At 38.4% G+C, this 13,128-nt stretch overlaps 1 protein-coding gene across 4 annotated transcripts in view; it reads right to left on the reverse strand.

Annotated features, from left to right (window-relative positions):
• The window catches only part of LOC123502760 (glutamate receptor 1-like), an 815,513-nt gene that overhangs the window by 235,288 nt on the left and 567,097 nt on the right, over window positions 1–13,128 (reverse strand). For all 4 annotated transcript variants that reach the window (XM_045252006.1, XM_045252005.1, XM_045252004.1 and 1 more), the window contains exons 7-8: window positions 10,919–11,039; window positions 5,721–5,885 (exon numbers count right to left, since the gene is read on the reverse strand). In XM_045252006.1, coding sequence (XP_045107941.1) covers window positions 5,721–5,885; window positions 10,919–11,039 — 286 coding nt within the window. The remainder of the gene's footprint in view (window positions 1–5,720; window positions 5,886–10,918; window positions 11,040–13,128) is intronic.

Genomic DNA, 13,128 nt, shown 5'->3' on the forward strand with positions numbered 1-13,128 from the left:
CAAAAATTTATTCGTTTCACTATTCATTTTTATTTCCGTTTGTTATTTTGAGATATGCTATGCCGTATATATAGAATTTTTTTTGTAGTGACTGTTAGTGAATTTTTAATAACTGACAGATCTCTGTTTTGGTAGTCTCTATTCACGTCTTTTTTTTTCTTCGTGGGAATAAAAGTAACGCGTGTGTGTGTGTGTGTGTGTGTGTGTGTGTGTGTGTGTGTGTGTGTGTGTGTGTGTGTGTGTGTGTGTGTGTGTGTGTGTTTAGAGCTTTCCTCAAGGTTGAAAGTAAGTTCCCCTAACAAAATAATCAACGGCAGTTAACTTAACTAAGGAACTAAGCTAATTAACTTACATATTAACCTACAAACTAATCTAACTAACTGTCCGACAAATTAAAAACTAAACCATAAAATTACCAACACAAATGAAGCAGACTAACTACACGATGGAACTAACTGAGCCATCTACGTAAATCAGATACCTTAACAAACAAAACTAATATGCAAACAAAGTAAGCAAAAAATAAATGTTCATCAATACGTTAGTCACACACACACACACACACACACACACACACACACACACACACACACACACACACAGAGATAGGGCGCACATCACCTTTGGTCTGCGTGCACACGAAGGGTACACCTCTCACTTAAAGCTTACATGCTGACTGGCCCTCCATACCATGTACTGTGCCAATCTACATGTATGTGTGCATGTGTGTGTGTGTGTGTGTGTGTGTGTGTGTGTGTGTGTGTGTGTGTGTGTGTGTGTGTGTGTGTGTGTGTGTGTGTATATATATATATATATATATATATATATATATATATATATATATATATATATATAGAGAGAGAGAGAGAGAGAGAGAGAGAGAGAGAGAGAGAGAGAGAGAGAGAGAGAGAGAGAGAGAGAGAGAGAGAGAGAGAGAGAGAGAGAGAGAGAGACGAATTGTATTTCAAAATGGCTAACTAGGCAACTGCTGTTCTTTGAAACTTCCTTTCGGCTGCCTTAGTACAATTTCTTTTGTCCCTTAGGCCTTTCTCCACCCTCTCTCTCTCTCTCTCTCTCTCTGTGTGTGTGTGTGTGTGTGTGTGTGTGTGTGTGTGTGTGTGTGTGTGTGTGTGTGTGTGTGTGTGTATTTGACATCAAACTTATTTGCAGTTTGGGAACGATCTCAAGACTGCGTACCCTGATCTGTGTGTGTGTGTGTGTGTGTGTGTGTGTGTGTGTGTGTGTGTGTGTGTGTGTGTGTGTGTGTGTGTGTGTGTGTGTGTGTCTTTGAGTACTATTTTAAGCTTTTATTTCCTTGTTGATTCCTATTTCGCTTTCGTACGTCTCACATTTCGCCTTTCTCACTCTCTTTAACAGCTTTCCTCTTTCCATCTCGCGCTTTCCGGCACTCTTCCTCCTCCGCCTTCCTTTCCTTCTCACCATCGTCTTTGTTTTTCCTTGCTACCTTCCTCTTCTGCACCGCCATCACGCCTTCGCTGTTCTCCACCAGGCGTATCTTTGCAAACAATCTGCCACAACAAACAGTTAACAAGTCTCCTGTGGCTGCGTGGTAGTCAACCTTCTTGTCTCGGTGCGAGCAGACCGTCTCCTGTCACAATCCCTGAACAACAAAGAGCAAAAGGTTTCAAGTAAATTTTTTCCCTTTCTACTCACGAGCGAAGAAATGTTAATTACCTTTATCAATTTCTGAATCGATTCTATATATTTTTTCTCCTACAGGTGTACTGCTCCAGATTGGGGGGTAATAATTATCTGTAATTTTCTAAATATGTGTTTGGATTTCTTACGCTGTTCCTCAAATAATGGACCGTCGGCAAGGAATTATGGTTCAATGCTTACATTTTTAATTCATGCTGAGGCAAAATGCTAAAATGATTGCCTTTTTAAATGTATTCGTATAGATTACAGATTTCTTCCTTAGTCAATAATGAATGAATATCGTCATGAGGTATTATGTAGGCGCGATGACTTTTCATTAACGCAACGTGGAACACGATAACGAACAAGATGTTATTTAATGTTGAAAATTATGCTGAAATATTAAGAGAAGTAGCTTTATAGTAAGGCGTGTAAGTAATTTTCTTATTCAAATATAACCGATGTACTACACATTTAATTTAGGACAGAATATAAATAAGTAAATCCGTATTTTTAGAAAAAATAAAGATGATATTTCCAATGGTGAGTACTGGAAGCAGGCAACTTATCTGGATATGCAGTTAGTTATTACTTTATCTTGACACATCCAAGATAAGAAAATTAAGATGATACATGTTTATTGGTGTTACCGAATAAAAATGTTATAAATGATACAAACATTTTTCTTGTAAATAATAATTATATAAAATAACATTATCTAACCGAGTCTTTGTATAAATGAAAAAAAAAAACATGAAGAAGCAAGAAAAGAGATAATCAGAGACTTTGCAATACAATGTTTCAGCTTGTTCACTGCTTGCTTTACGCCTTCCCTGCCGACACTATTCTGCACGCCACCACCACAACTCATCCCCAGTCTTCTACACTGCTGACACTGAAAAAAAAAACTTATTGCAGTGAAAGAAACACGAGACTCAGGCGATACTCTGCTCTTGAAATAAGCAATATTGTGCCAAACATACTATCGTGGATGCTTTGAAATGCGAGAATAATAAATAAGCGTGATGGAAAAGTTGGACACAATGATAATTTGGTAGCAACTTGGTCTATAGAAAGAGAAAAATATGTTTATTCATTAGAATAATATATCTATATATTTGTAAACAGATTCATACGGACTGCAGACATTGTATTTCTTTTTTTTTTAATACGTGTGCTATAGAATATTGTCAAGGGTACAAAGATGATTAGAATGAAATCAACAACAACTTTTCTTTAAGAGACAAAGTCTCCTCATAATCGTTTATAATTTTCAGACACTTTCTTTTAACGAGAATCTCTTAAATAATTCTGCAGCCTTAAGAGAAAATATTTCTGCTATTCCCTCTTTTTGTGTCCTCGCCAACATTTTTACACTGCTTTAAATGTTAACAAAGACCGACCATAAGAGTAAAAGGATTAAACGCGGTGGCAACTTTACTTTGTAAGAGGAACGTTATGCCAGTCACATTCACGGGTACCTTCAAAGGCATCCATAAAACAACTGTATGGGATAGAACAACACATCACAATAAACGTCTGCGGCAGAATGTTTCCGCTCTCCTTCACTGCCTTCAGTCCTTGTGGCCTCTTAATCCCTCAACATGGCCTCCAGGATTCCATTCAACGTTTTTTTTTTAAGATTTCATTACAATTTCGGAAAGCCTAATTGACAAGAAAAGAAGTGGTCGTAATAATAATAATAATAATAATAATAATAATAATAATAATAATAATAATGATAATAATCTGATAATCAATCTTAGAGCCTCAGAGCTAAAATCCACATTTACATACATATATACTAATATATACATTACATCTCCGAATACATTTAACATTAAGGAAACATCATGGAATTTGATAATGTGATTGGCTGATGGGAGCGGTCAACGTGGTACACTATGCCGGGGATAGTCAATTCACCCTGTGTGTATTTTTATATTCAGTTTGTCTCTCTACCTAGCAGCAGGTCACAACTTCCGACTCATCAGGTAAACACGGGCTATACAGTAAAAAACCCACCCAAATAATACCTCCTTTTGCCCATAAATTCACGTGAAAAGCGCACATGGTATGACCCGGGATTCGAGCAAGTGTCAATCGGGCTCGCAAACCACCGAGTTACCAGATTGTTTACCTCCTATTGTACTGTATTGTATAATGGTCTTGCTGCGACGCTATACCTCATTCAATTTGACAGTTACCGGGACAGACCTCGCCCTTCCGTTCACGACATTCAAACCAGACCAAACAACTGCAGGGAGATAAAATACGGTTATTCCAGATTCAGAACGTGGCGAGAGAGAGCTCCGGACTAGACAGGCAGACGTAATACATATAAGGCACAGAGAGAGAGAGAGAGAGAGAGAGAGAGAGAGAGAGAGAGAGAGAGAGAGAGAGAGAGAGAGAGAGAGAGAGAGAGAGAGAGAGAGGAATTGAAAGAAGTAAATACTGAACCAGACGGGGTGAGAAAAATATAGCTGCAAGGAAGGAGGCACAGGAACAGACACAGACACAGACATAGACACATACGCACTTAGCACATGAAGGGAAAAACAGACACACAGGCAAGCGAGATAAATGAAAATCGAGAATTAGACGGAAAAATGTAGAAACAGCAGAGAAGAAAGAAAGACAGAACACAAATACATGTACATGCACAATTCACCTGGGCGGGAATACAAACAAGTAGAAACACACACACACACACACACACACACACACACACACACACACACACACACACACACACACACACACGTTAGATGGAAAAAGACTAATTCATTGTCTTAATTACTCAGTTTTTCGCTAATTTACGAGGAAACAGAAGCAGCCTTTAGTAAAGTATCATGGACACATTAATAAGTGGAATTAACAACTTGGGCCAGTCTTTGCTGATAATGGACGAAGGAAAAGCCCAATTAGATATCCTGGAAATGTCAGTCACTTTTGTTATTCATTCACAGCTTCCTACGATGTAATGTGTTGTAGTGTTGTAGCTATTGGATATGTATGATTTTAGTATATTGAGCTGAAGCGTTGTATGAATGCAGCTGTGTGCTAATATGCATTTAGTTCTTTATTCTTATTAATCGAATATAACAAAAATTCTAAACGCATTCTTGAATACATCAATGACGACAACAGCCTACAAGAAAAAATAAATAAATGTACATGGATCCAAAATCGTTTGAATGCAACCGTAGACATTGAAGTTGATAATAATAATGACGATGACCTAACACAATCCTAGGAACAAAGCGTAAGGAGATGAGAGGTGCGGCGGAGCACAGCCAGTCCTGGCCTGTCTGAGCCTCACGGTTAGGTAACGCCCTTAACTGAGGCGGGAGAGGCAAAGGAAGCCGAGACGAGCACGACGCGGGACACACACTCGGCTAACAGTGTTCCCTTTAAATCATTACCATTATGCGTCGACTATATCGAGAGGATGCTCAGGTATATTTTCTTAGTTCATTTTTTTGTGTGAATAAAAAAAGTTTTAATGTCTCTGATTTTTACAAACGAATATCTAACCTTTACAATCATCTGTCCATTTGTTCCCGTTTAGTGTATATAAATGGAAGTGCTTGTGAATTTCTATTTCTTATTTCTTATCATTTCTGAGCGTAAATGGAGTATCCAGTTTGCTTTCAACCATTTTCCTCTACATTCACTGAGGGTGTGTCTCAAAACATCAACCATCATTATTTTATTTCATACGGTCACGCGTAGGGGCACATTTAAACGACAATAGAGAAGAAGAAAAAACGTTTCTTGCATTTTTTTCCTCACACCAGCTCGGCACTTAATAATGATGAAAGAACTTGCAGTATATACTTTTACAAAATAATTTCCTTACTTTATATCTTTTCAGTTCTACCTTCCAGAGAACATTAAGCAAAAATAAAATACTGCCTGCTGTAACTCAATCCCCCGATCTGACACTCCACATTCTCAGAGTACGACAGAGAACTAAATAGGTGTAACATGGGAAGCGCACACACACACACACACACACACACACACACACACACACACACACACACACAGGTACTCACGGAGATGTAGTTGTTGCCAGCCCCAGGGAAGAGGTCGGTGTCGAGACTCATCCAGGTATTGAGAAAGTTCCTCACGTAGGGCCTGGTGGTGTCGACAATTCTGAAACCGGTGATGTTGACAGCACCAAACTCCTTCACATCCTCTTCCCACCTTTCATCCATCACCTGCGTGGGAGCAGAAACAGTGGTGAGTAGTGAGTGAAAGGAGTGAGGAGTGAGAAAGGGCGAAAGGAAGTGAGAAGGACACAGTGTACAGTTGACAAGGTGTGTAGGAGAGAGAGAGAGAGAGAGAGAGAGAGAGAGAGAGAGAGAGAGAGAGAGAGAGAGAGAGAGAGAGAGAGAGAGAGAGAGAGAGAGAGAGAGAGAGAGAGAGAGAGAGAGAGAGAGAGAGATGTGAGGTAAAGAAAAAATAAAGGGATGACGGTAAAAGGGCAAGGTGAAGTAGCAGAAAAAAGGGAAAGGGTAAAAGTGAAGGAGAGTAGGAGAGAAAGAAGCAAAACAGTGAATGAAGCGACTACTGAAGGAAAGATGAAAGTAGAACAAAATAAAATAGAGAAAAAAAAAGTAAGAGAGAGAGAGAGGAAGACACAAAGTAACATAAAAAAAAGAGAAAATGAGAAACAAATATATGGAAAGAAAGATAATGAAGTGAAGGAAACTACATAGAAACACGAAGGTAGATATAAAAAGAAAATAAGATCTGTATATAGAGGATGAAATAAGGAAGGACAAAAGGAAGAAGGAAAAGACTGAAGGAGAGTGGAAAGAGAAACAGAATTGCGAGAGAAAACGATAAATAGAGTGGAAGTGGATATAAAGGATAAAATACAAGAATAGAGGAAAGAAGGAGAGCTGAAGTAACAAGACAGGAAGAAAGGGAAAATTGAAAGGAGGGAAAGAGAGGTAAGGAAACAGAAAGTAAGGAAAGGGGGAAGAAGTGATAATTGAAGGAGAAAGAGAAGTAAACTGTTGAAAGAAACGATAACGAAAACGAAGGTGGAAAGGAAGGTATGGAGAGAGAGAGAGAGAGAGAGAGAGAGAGAGAGAGAGAGAGAGAGAGAGAGAGAGAGAGAGAGAGAGAGAGAGAGAGAGAGAGAGAGAGAGAGAGAGAGAGAGAGAGAGAGAGAGAGAGAGAGAGAGAGAAAATTAAAGAGGTGCAGACCATTAAGTTTTACGTCACAAGCCATCCGTGTGTGTGTGTGTGTGTGTGTGTGTGTGTGTGTGTGTGTGTGCATTACCCTTATGTATTTGTAGGTATGTATACAACTAGTGTTTATCCTTTAATGCCCACTGTGCATACTCTTAACCAGACTACAACGGTTACTATTACTACAACAGTATCGACTATTATTGCTACAAGAACAACGGCTACTATAACTACCATTATTACTACTGTTACCTCTACTACTACTACTACTATTGCTACTGCTATTGCTACTACTACCACTGTTATTACTACAACTACAACAACAACAACAACAACAGCAATTACTACTACTACTACTACTACTACTACTACTACTACTACTACTACTACTAAAACACTAACACATAAAAGAAAAATAAATAAAATAATCAACTTCTGCCTATAAAACATTTTACTTTTTTCCTCCTCTCTCTTTTTTCACTGGATGAAAGGGACACGTGTTTGAAAACAAGCTTTTAAAAGACTCAATAAACGTGACCTGATTCTCTCATGGGAGGGAATGAGATGCATCACCAAATACGTGGCGTTTGGTGACTGGCTCTTGGTAATGCAGATTTTTCCCTTATTGTGCACACAGCTACCCCTCTCTCTCTCTCTCTCTCTCTCTCTCTCTCTCTCTCTCTCTCTCTCTCTCTCTCTCTCTCTCTCTCTCCTTTATTCATTCAATCATTCCTTCTTCCTCTTTCTTCTCCATAACGTTTCTCACATTTTTTCTTCCTTTCTCTTCTTCCTCTTTCTCCTCCTACCATATATTCCTGTTATTCTTTCCTTTATTCCCTCCTTCGTTCTGTCAAACATCTCTTTGCGCCCTCTTAGTTCCTCCTCCATTCTCTTTCTATTTCTTTCTCTTACTCTCTTGTTCTCCACCTCATCCTCTGTTTTCTTTTCATTTCTCTCTCTCTCTCTCTCTCTCTCTCTCTCTCTCTTTCTCTCTCTCTCTCTCTTTTCCATTCTTTCCTTCACCTCTCTCTCTCTTTTAGCTTAACTACCTATCGTCTTCTCTCCCTTCCTTTTTACCTGTCATTCACCTCTCCTATCCCCTGTATCCTCCTCTTCCCCCTCTCGCCCCCACATCACTCTCACAAAGGACAGGTAATTACGTCGCACCTGCGCTGACATTTCAACTCCAGGATCACCTGGGAATATTGGAGCTATTGCAGGTAATATGAGATGTTAATTTTGTGATCTTGTTAATTATTGAGAAGCTTAAATCGCTGGTGGGGAATGGAGCAATAGGGAATGAGGGGAGAGGAGGGAGGAAAGTGGAGGGTTTCAAGGCAGCCAACCAATAGCTGACTATTTATTCAGTGGGTCAGTTACCTACTCCTTCATCCATTAATTAATTCATTTATTTATTCAGTCAGTCGGTCAAACATTCAGTCAGCCAGCTAGTCATCCCTCCACCCACCCAATCAGTCAGTCATCCATCTATCTATCCATCCAGTCAGTCAATAAGCCAGCCACCTAATCTTCCATCCATATAGCCAGCCATTCATCCAAGTGTCTTTCAGTATCAGCTATTCAGTCAGTCATGAACTAGACTATAGATGTAGTGATAAACAGAGAAGGTGGAAAAAAATGGAAAATATATAGTGATGAATAGATAAAATGGACAAAAGGAAAAAAAGTGATAAACAGGTAAGAAGAACAAAAATAAAGAAAGGAAATGCAAAATACGTATTGATAAATAAATAAAGTGGACAAAAAAGAAAAGAAAAGGTGATAAATAAAAAAAAGGTGGAGGAAAAAAGAAAAAGAAATGCAAAACACATACTGATAAATAGATAGTGGGCAAAAAAAAAGAAAAGAAAAAAAATGCAAAATACCTAGTGATAAATAAATAAAAATGGACCAAAAAAAGTGATATACAGACAAGGTTGAAAAAAATTAAAACTGAAAAAAAAGTACTGATCAATTAAGGAAAAAAAATAAAAAAAAAACTGTAAAAAAAAAAAAAAACGAACACAAAAAAAACAAAAACAAAATGTGGTGTAATGAAAGGTATGCAAACAAACAAACGAACAAACATACAATACTAGAAACTGACACGGAAAGACAGACACACAGACGGACAGACAGACACATAGACCGGCGGAGAGGAAGGAAAGTCGCTCTCATGGATCATTCGCCTCTAATTACATTACCAATTATACTTAATTACGAAATCCTAATTAGAGCTGCAAGACTAATTAATGTAGTCACGAACACACCTAAACAACTTTTTAATCATATATACTTTTTTTAGGTCAACTTCGAGATTAATTTGGGTTGATACTAAAAATTTTGACGTACCCTTTATAAATGTAATTATGACTAAATATTTTATTCCACATTTTTTTCTAACAGTCAAGTGAATGATGGATGATATAATAAGGAGGAGGAGGAGGAGGAGGAGGAGGAGGAGGAGGAGGAGGAGGAGGAGGAGGAGGAGGAGGAGGAGGAGGAGGAGGAGGGATAGGAAGAGGACGAAGGGGAGGAAGAAGACGAGGACGAGGAGGACGAGAACGTGGATGAGAAGGAGGAGGAAGAGGAGAAGGAAGAGAAGGGGAGGAGAAGAGGGAGGAGACGAGAGAGAAGAAGGAGGAGGAGAAAGAGGAGGAGGAGGAGGAGGAGGAGGAGGAGGAGGAGGAGGAGGAGGAGGAGGAGGAGGAGGAGGAGGAGGAGGAGGAGGAGGAGGAGGAGGAGGAGGAGGAGGAGGAGGAGGAGGAGGAGGAGGAGGAGGAAGTGTTGGAGGACATTTTACCTTAACTTAATAAAAGACAACAAGGAAAGACAAATATTTGGCTAACAGCGACTAATTGGGTGTACACAAAATATTTACGTGATGAAAAAGAGTCAATTAAATTCCACAAAAGAGCAATATTAACTTACACCAGTCAAAACAAGAAGGGAAACGTAATTATGATGAAATATAAAATGGAAAAATGACTCAAATATTCACTTAAAAGAAAGATAAGCGTGACAATAAGCAAGGAAAAGTACTGAAGACCATAATGAAGAGAATAGAGCATTAGAAAAAAAGTAACAAAAACAGGTGAATATCGGACACTGGCGGTGCATTGAAAAAATAAGAAAAAAAAAACAGAAAATTTATAAAACGTAATAAATGAAGAAATGAAAAAAAATAAAATAAAATAAAAATAATCAAATGACCAAGATTTCAACGCAACAAAAAAAGTTAAAAGGAACAATGACTAAACATAAACAAAGAGTAAACAAGAGAATAATGAATGAAAAGAAAACAAAAGAAAAAAAATCATAAAACACCTCAATACTCACAGACTTTCCTAAGCTCAGTTCTAAAAAAAAATAAATAAACGTGAAAAAAAAGGTGGGCAAATTCAATCATGAGGACAAAGAGCCTTAGCGTATGGAATAGGGTTGCCAGTTCTTTATTCCGCCAACTCTGCATTCTTATCACTATCTACTGGTACCCATGTGAAGGCCGGGAGAAGGAAGCAAAGGGCGCACATTGTCCAAGGAAAATAAGACTAATAACAAATCAGTATCATAGACTCGAACTCAGGACACATGTGAAGGCTGGGAGAACCTAAGAGCGCACATCATTCCAGAAAAAAAAAAAAAAAAAATAGATAATAATAATAATAATAATAATAATAATAATAATAATAATAATAATAATAAAAAACAATAACAAAGGCTCAAACTCAGAACACCTAGTTTTAAGACATGCATTACTTTTTTTTTGCTGACTCTCTCCGACCTGCAAGGGGACTGGCAACTTAGTGGGCTTTTTTTTTTCCGCCTTATGTTGCTTTTTGGCAGCTTTCCTCTCCCCCATATAAAAAGAAATTACTCACCTACTCATGACACTGCTTAAGACACACACTCATCCTCACACTCTACCCACCAGTCTCTACTTTTCAACACGTGACCAGCCAGCCAACACAGGAAGTCTGCCTAACAATACATTCTTTTCTCTATTACAAGACGCGCTAAGGGAGGAAAGCGAGGCACACAAGACACTCACCAGGCCAGAGAGAAGGTAGTGGTAGTTACGTCGGCCCATCTGCACATCCCTCACGTGTCCGATAATTAGGTTCTTGGCCATTTCGGTCCCGCAATCCAGCACCACAAACTTCTTAGACCACCTGTGAAAGAGATGGAGAGAATAGAGGGTGAGAAAATGGTAATATAAAGTAGATGAGTGGGAAATCACTGTATGAACTATACATAATGGATGGCGGGGACACGGAAACAATGGATGGTGAAAATTAATAAATAAAAAGTAAAATAAAATGAAGACCAAAGACAGGTAAATAGTATGACGAATATAAGTAACGAGTGATAGAGAGAAAATAAGAAAAAAAAAGGGAAAATAACGTGTAAATACGAACATTAATAAGTGGATTAAAAGGAAATAAAGAATGAACTGGAGAGAAAAGGGCGACTGGGAGAAAAGAAGATACAAGAAAGGGTGGAGAGAGAGAGAGAGAGAGAGAGAGAGAGAGAGAGAGAGAGAGAGAGAGAGAGAGAGAGAGAGAGAGAGAGAGAGAGAGAGAGAGAGAGAGAGAGAGAGAGAGAGAGAGAGAGAGAGAGAGAGAGAGAGAGAGAGAGAGAGAGAGAGAGAGAGAGAGAGAGAGAGAGAGAGAGAGAGAGAGAGAAAGATGAAAAGAAAAATTTACAGCCGAAATGAATAGAACGAGTCATTAAGAGTGATTAAGACACGAGTAACGAGGCATAAAAAGTTTGTTTCTTCTAATTCAGAGAGAGAGAGAGAGAGAGAGAGAGAGAGAGAGAGAGAGAGAGAGAGAGAGAGAGAGAGAGAGAGAGAGAGAGAGAGAGAGAGAGAGAGAGAGAGAGAGAGAGAGTTGAACCTTCCCAAATGTCAAAGGTACAGGTCATGATGGAAATAAGTGACCAGATATAAACACAAATAATCGAGGTGAGGAATGCGCGAGATTTCACATTTTTACCGTAAAAAGTGAAATATATTCGGAGCGTAAAAACAAGTGGAGTATAAGAGGAGGATAAAGGTCTCTGTTATGAAAATTAATGACATACAACGAGAGAAACTTTAGCTATAAAAGTTTTCACTAAATTCATAGAGGACAGAGAGAGAGAGAGAGAGAGAGAGAGAGAGAGAGAGAGAGAGAGAGAGAGAGAGAGAGAGAGAGAGAGAGAGAGAGAGAGAGTCATTATCACACCTCGATTTTGAATATTTCATTTTGAGAGAAGCGAATTAAAAGTTTGTATGATATTTTCTAAGATTAATTAAAAGGAGACAACTTTACTATTAACAACATAAAACTATACTTCAAAAATATACAGTAAGAATGCTATTACTACTACAACAACAACAACTACTACTACTACTAACAATCTAACAATACTATTACTAACACTAACAACAAAATTAAGAACAATGATATCTCCACGGACACATCAACACAAGACAGCCAATAAACTTTACCACTTATCAAACAAACACAAATAAAAAGAAGCAAGTTTCCAATATAGAGAGCGATCTCACGCACTATATTTTCCCCGGGCGTATAATACCAATAAATTGACAACTAATTCACTCTCCTTTTAATTAGAGTTATCAATATTCATCGAGTCATAATTGTAATCGAATAATATTAATTTCTCACACGCCAAACCATTCACGAAGTCACTCCAGTATTTGTAGACATTTAAAAAGCTTGCATGGCCAGAAAAATGCTATATTATTCATCATTCCGCCACTGGTCTCGTTTCATCATCTTTTTTGGCAGCACTGCTCTCCTCATACCGTTCCGGGTTCATTAGTGGAGATGGAATGCGTGATTAGCTACTTCTGATTAGCGTATTTTGAGGCGTCAGATGCAGTGCGTTATAATTGAGGTAACGCTACTGTGTGTGTGTGTGTGTGTGTGTGTGTGTGTGTGTGTGTGTGAGTGGGTCTGTTTTTCTCTCTCTCTCTCTCTCTCTCTCTCTCTCTCTCTCTCTCTCTCTCTCTCTCTCATTTACTCACCAATAAAAATCGTCTATACATCTATCAATCTATTCATTCAGCTACCTATCCGTCTATCCATTCATCTATTCTATCTATATCTCTCTATTTATCAACTCCTCTATCTATTAATCTAAATACCGTTCGTAAATATACACATTCATACTCTTTGATTAATGTCTTTCCCCTCTCTCTCTCTCTCTCTCTCTCTCTCTCTCTCTCTCTCTCTCTCTCTCTCTCTCTCT

Source organism: Portunus trituberculatus, chromosome 12, assembly GCF_017591435.1.
Source record: "Portunus trituberculatus isolate SZX2019 chromosome 12, ASM1759143v1, whole genome shotgun sequence".
Taxonomy (NCBI): domain Eukaryota; kingdom Metazoa; phylum Arthropoda; class Malacostraca; order Decapoda; family Portunidae; genus Portunus; species Portunus trituberculatus.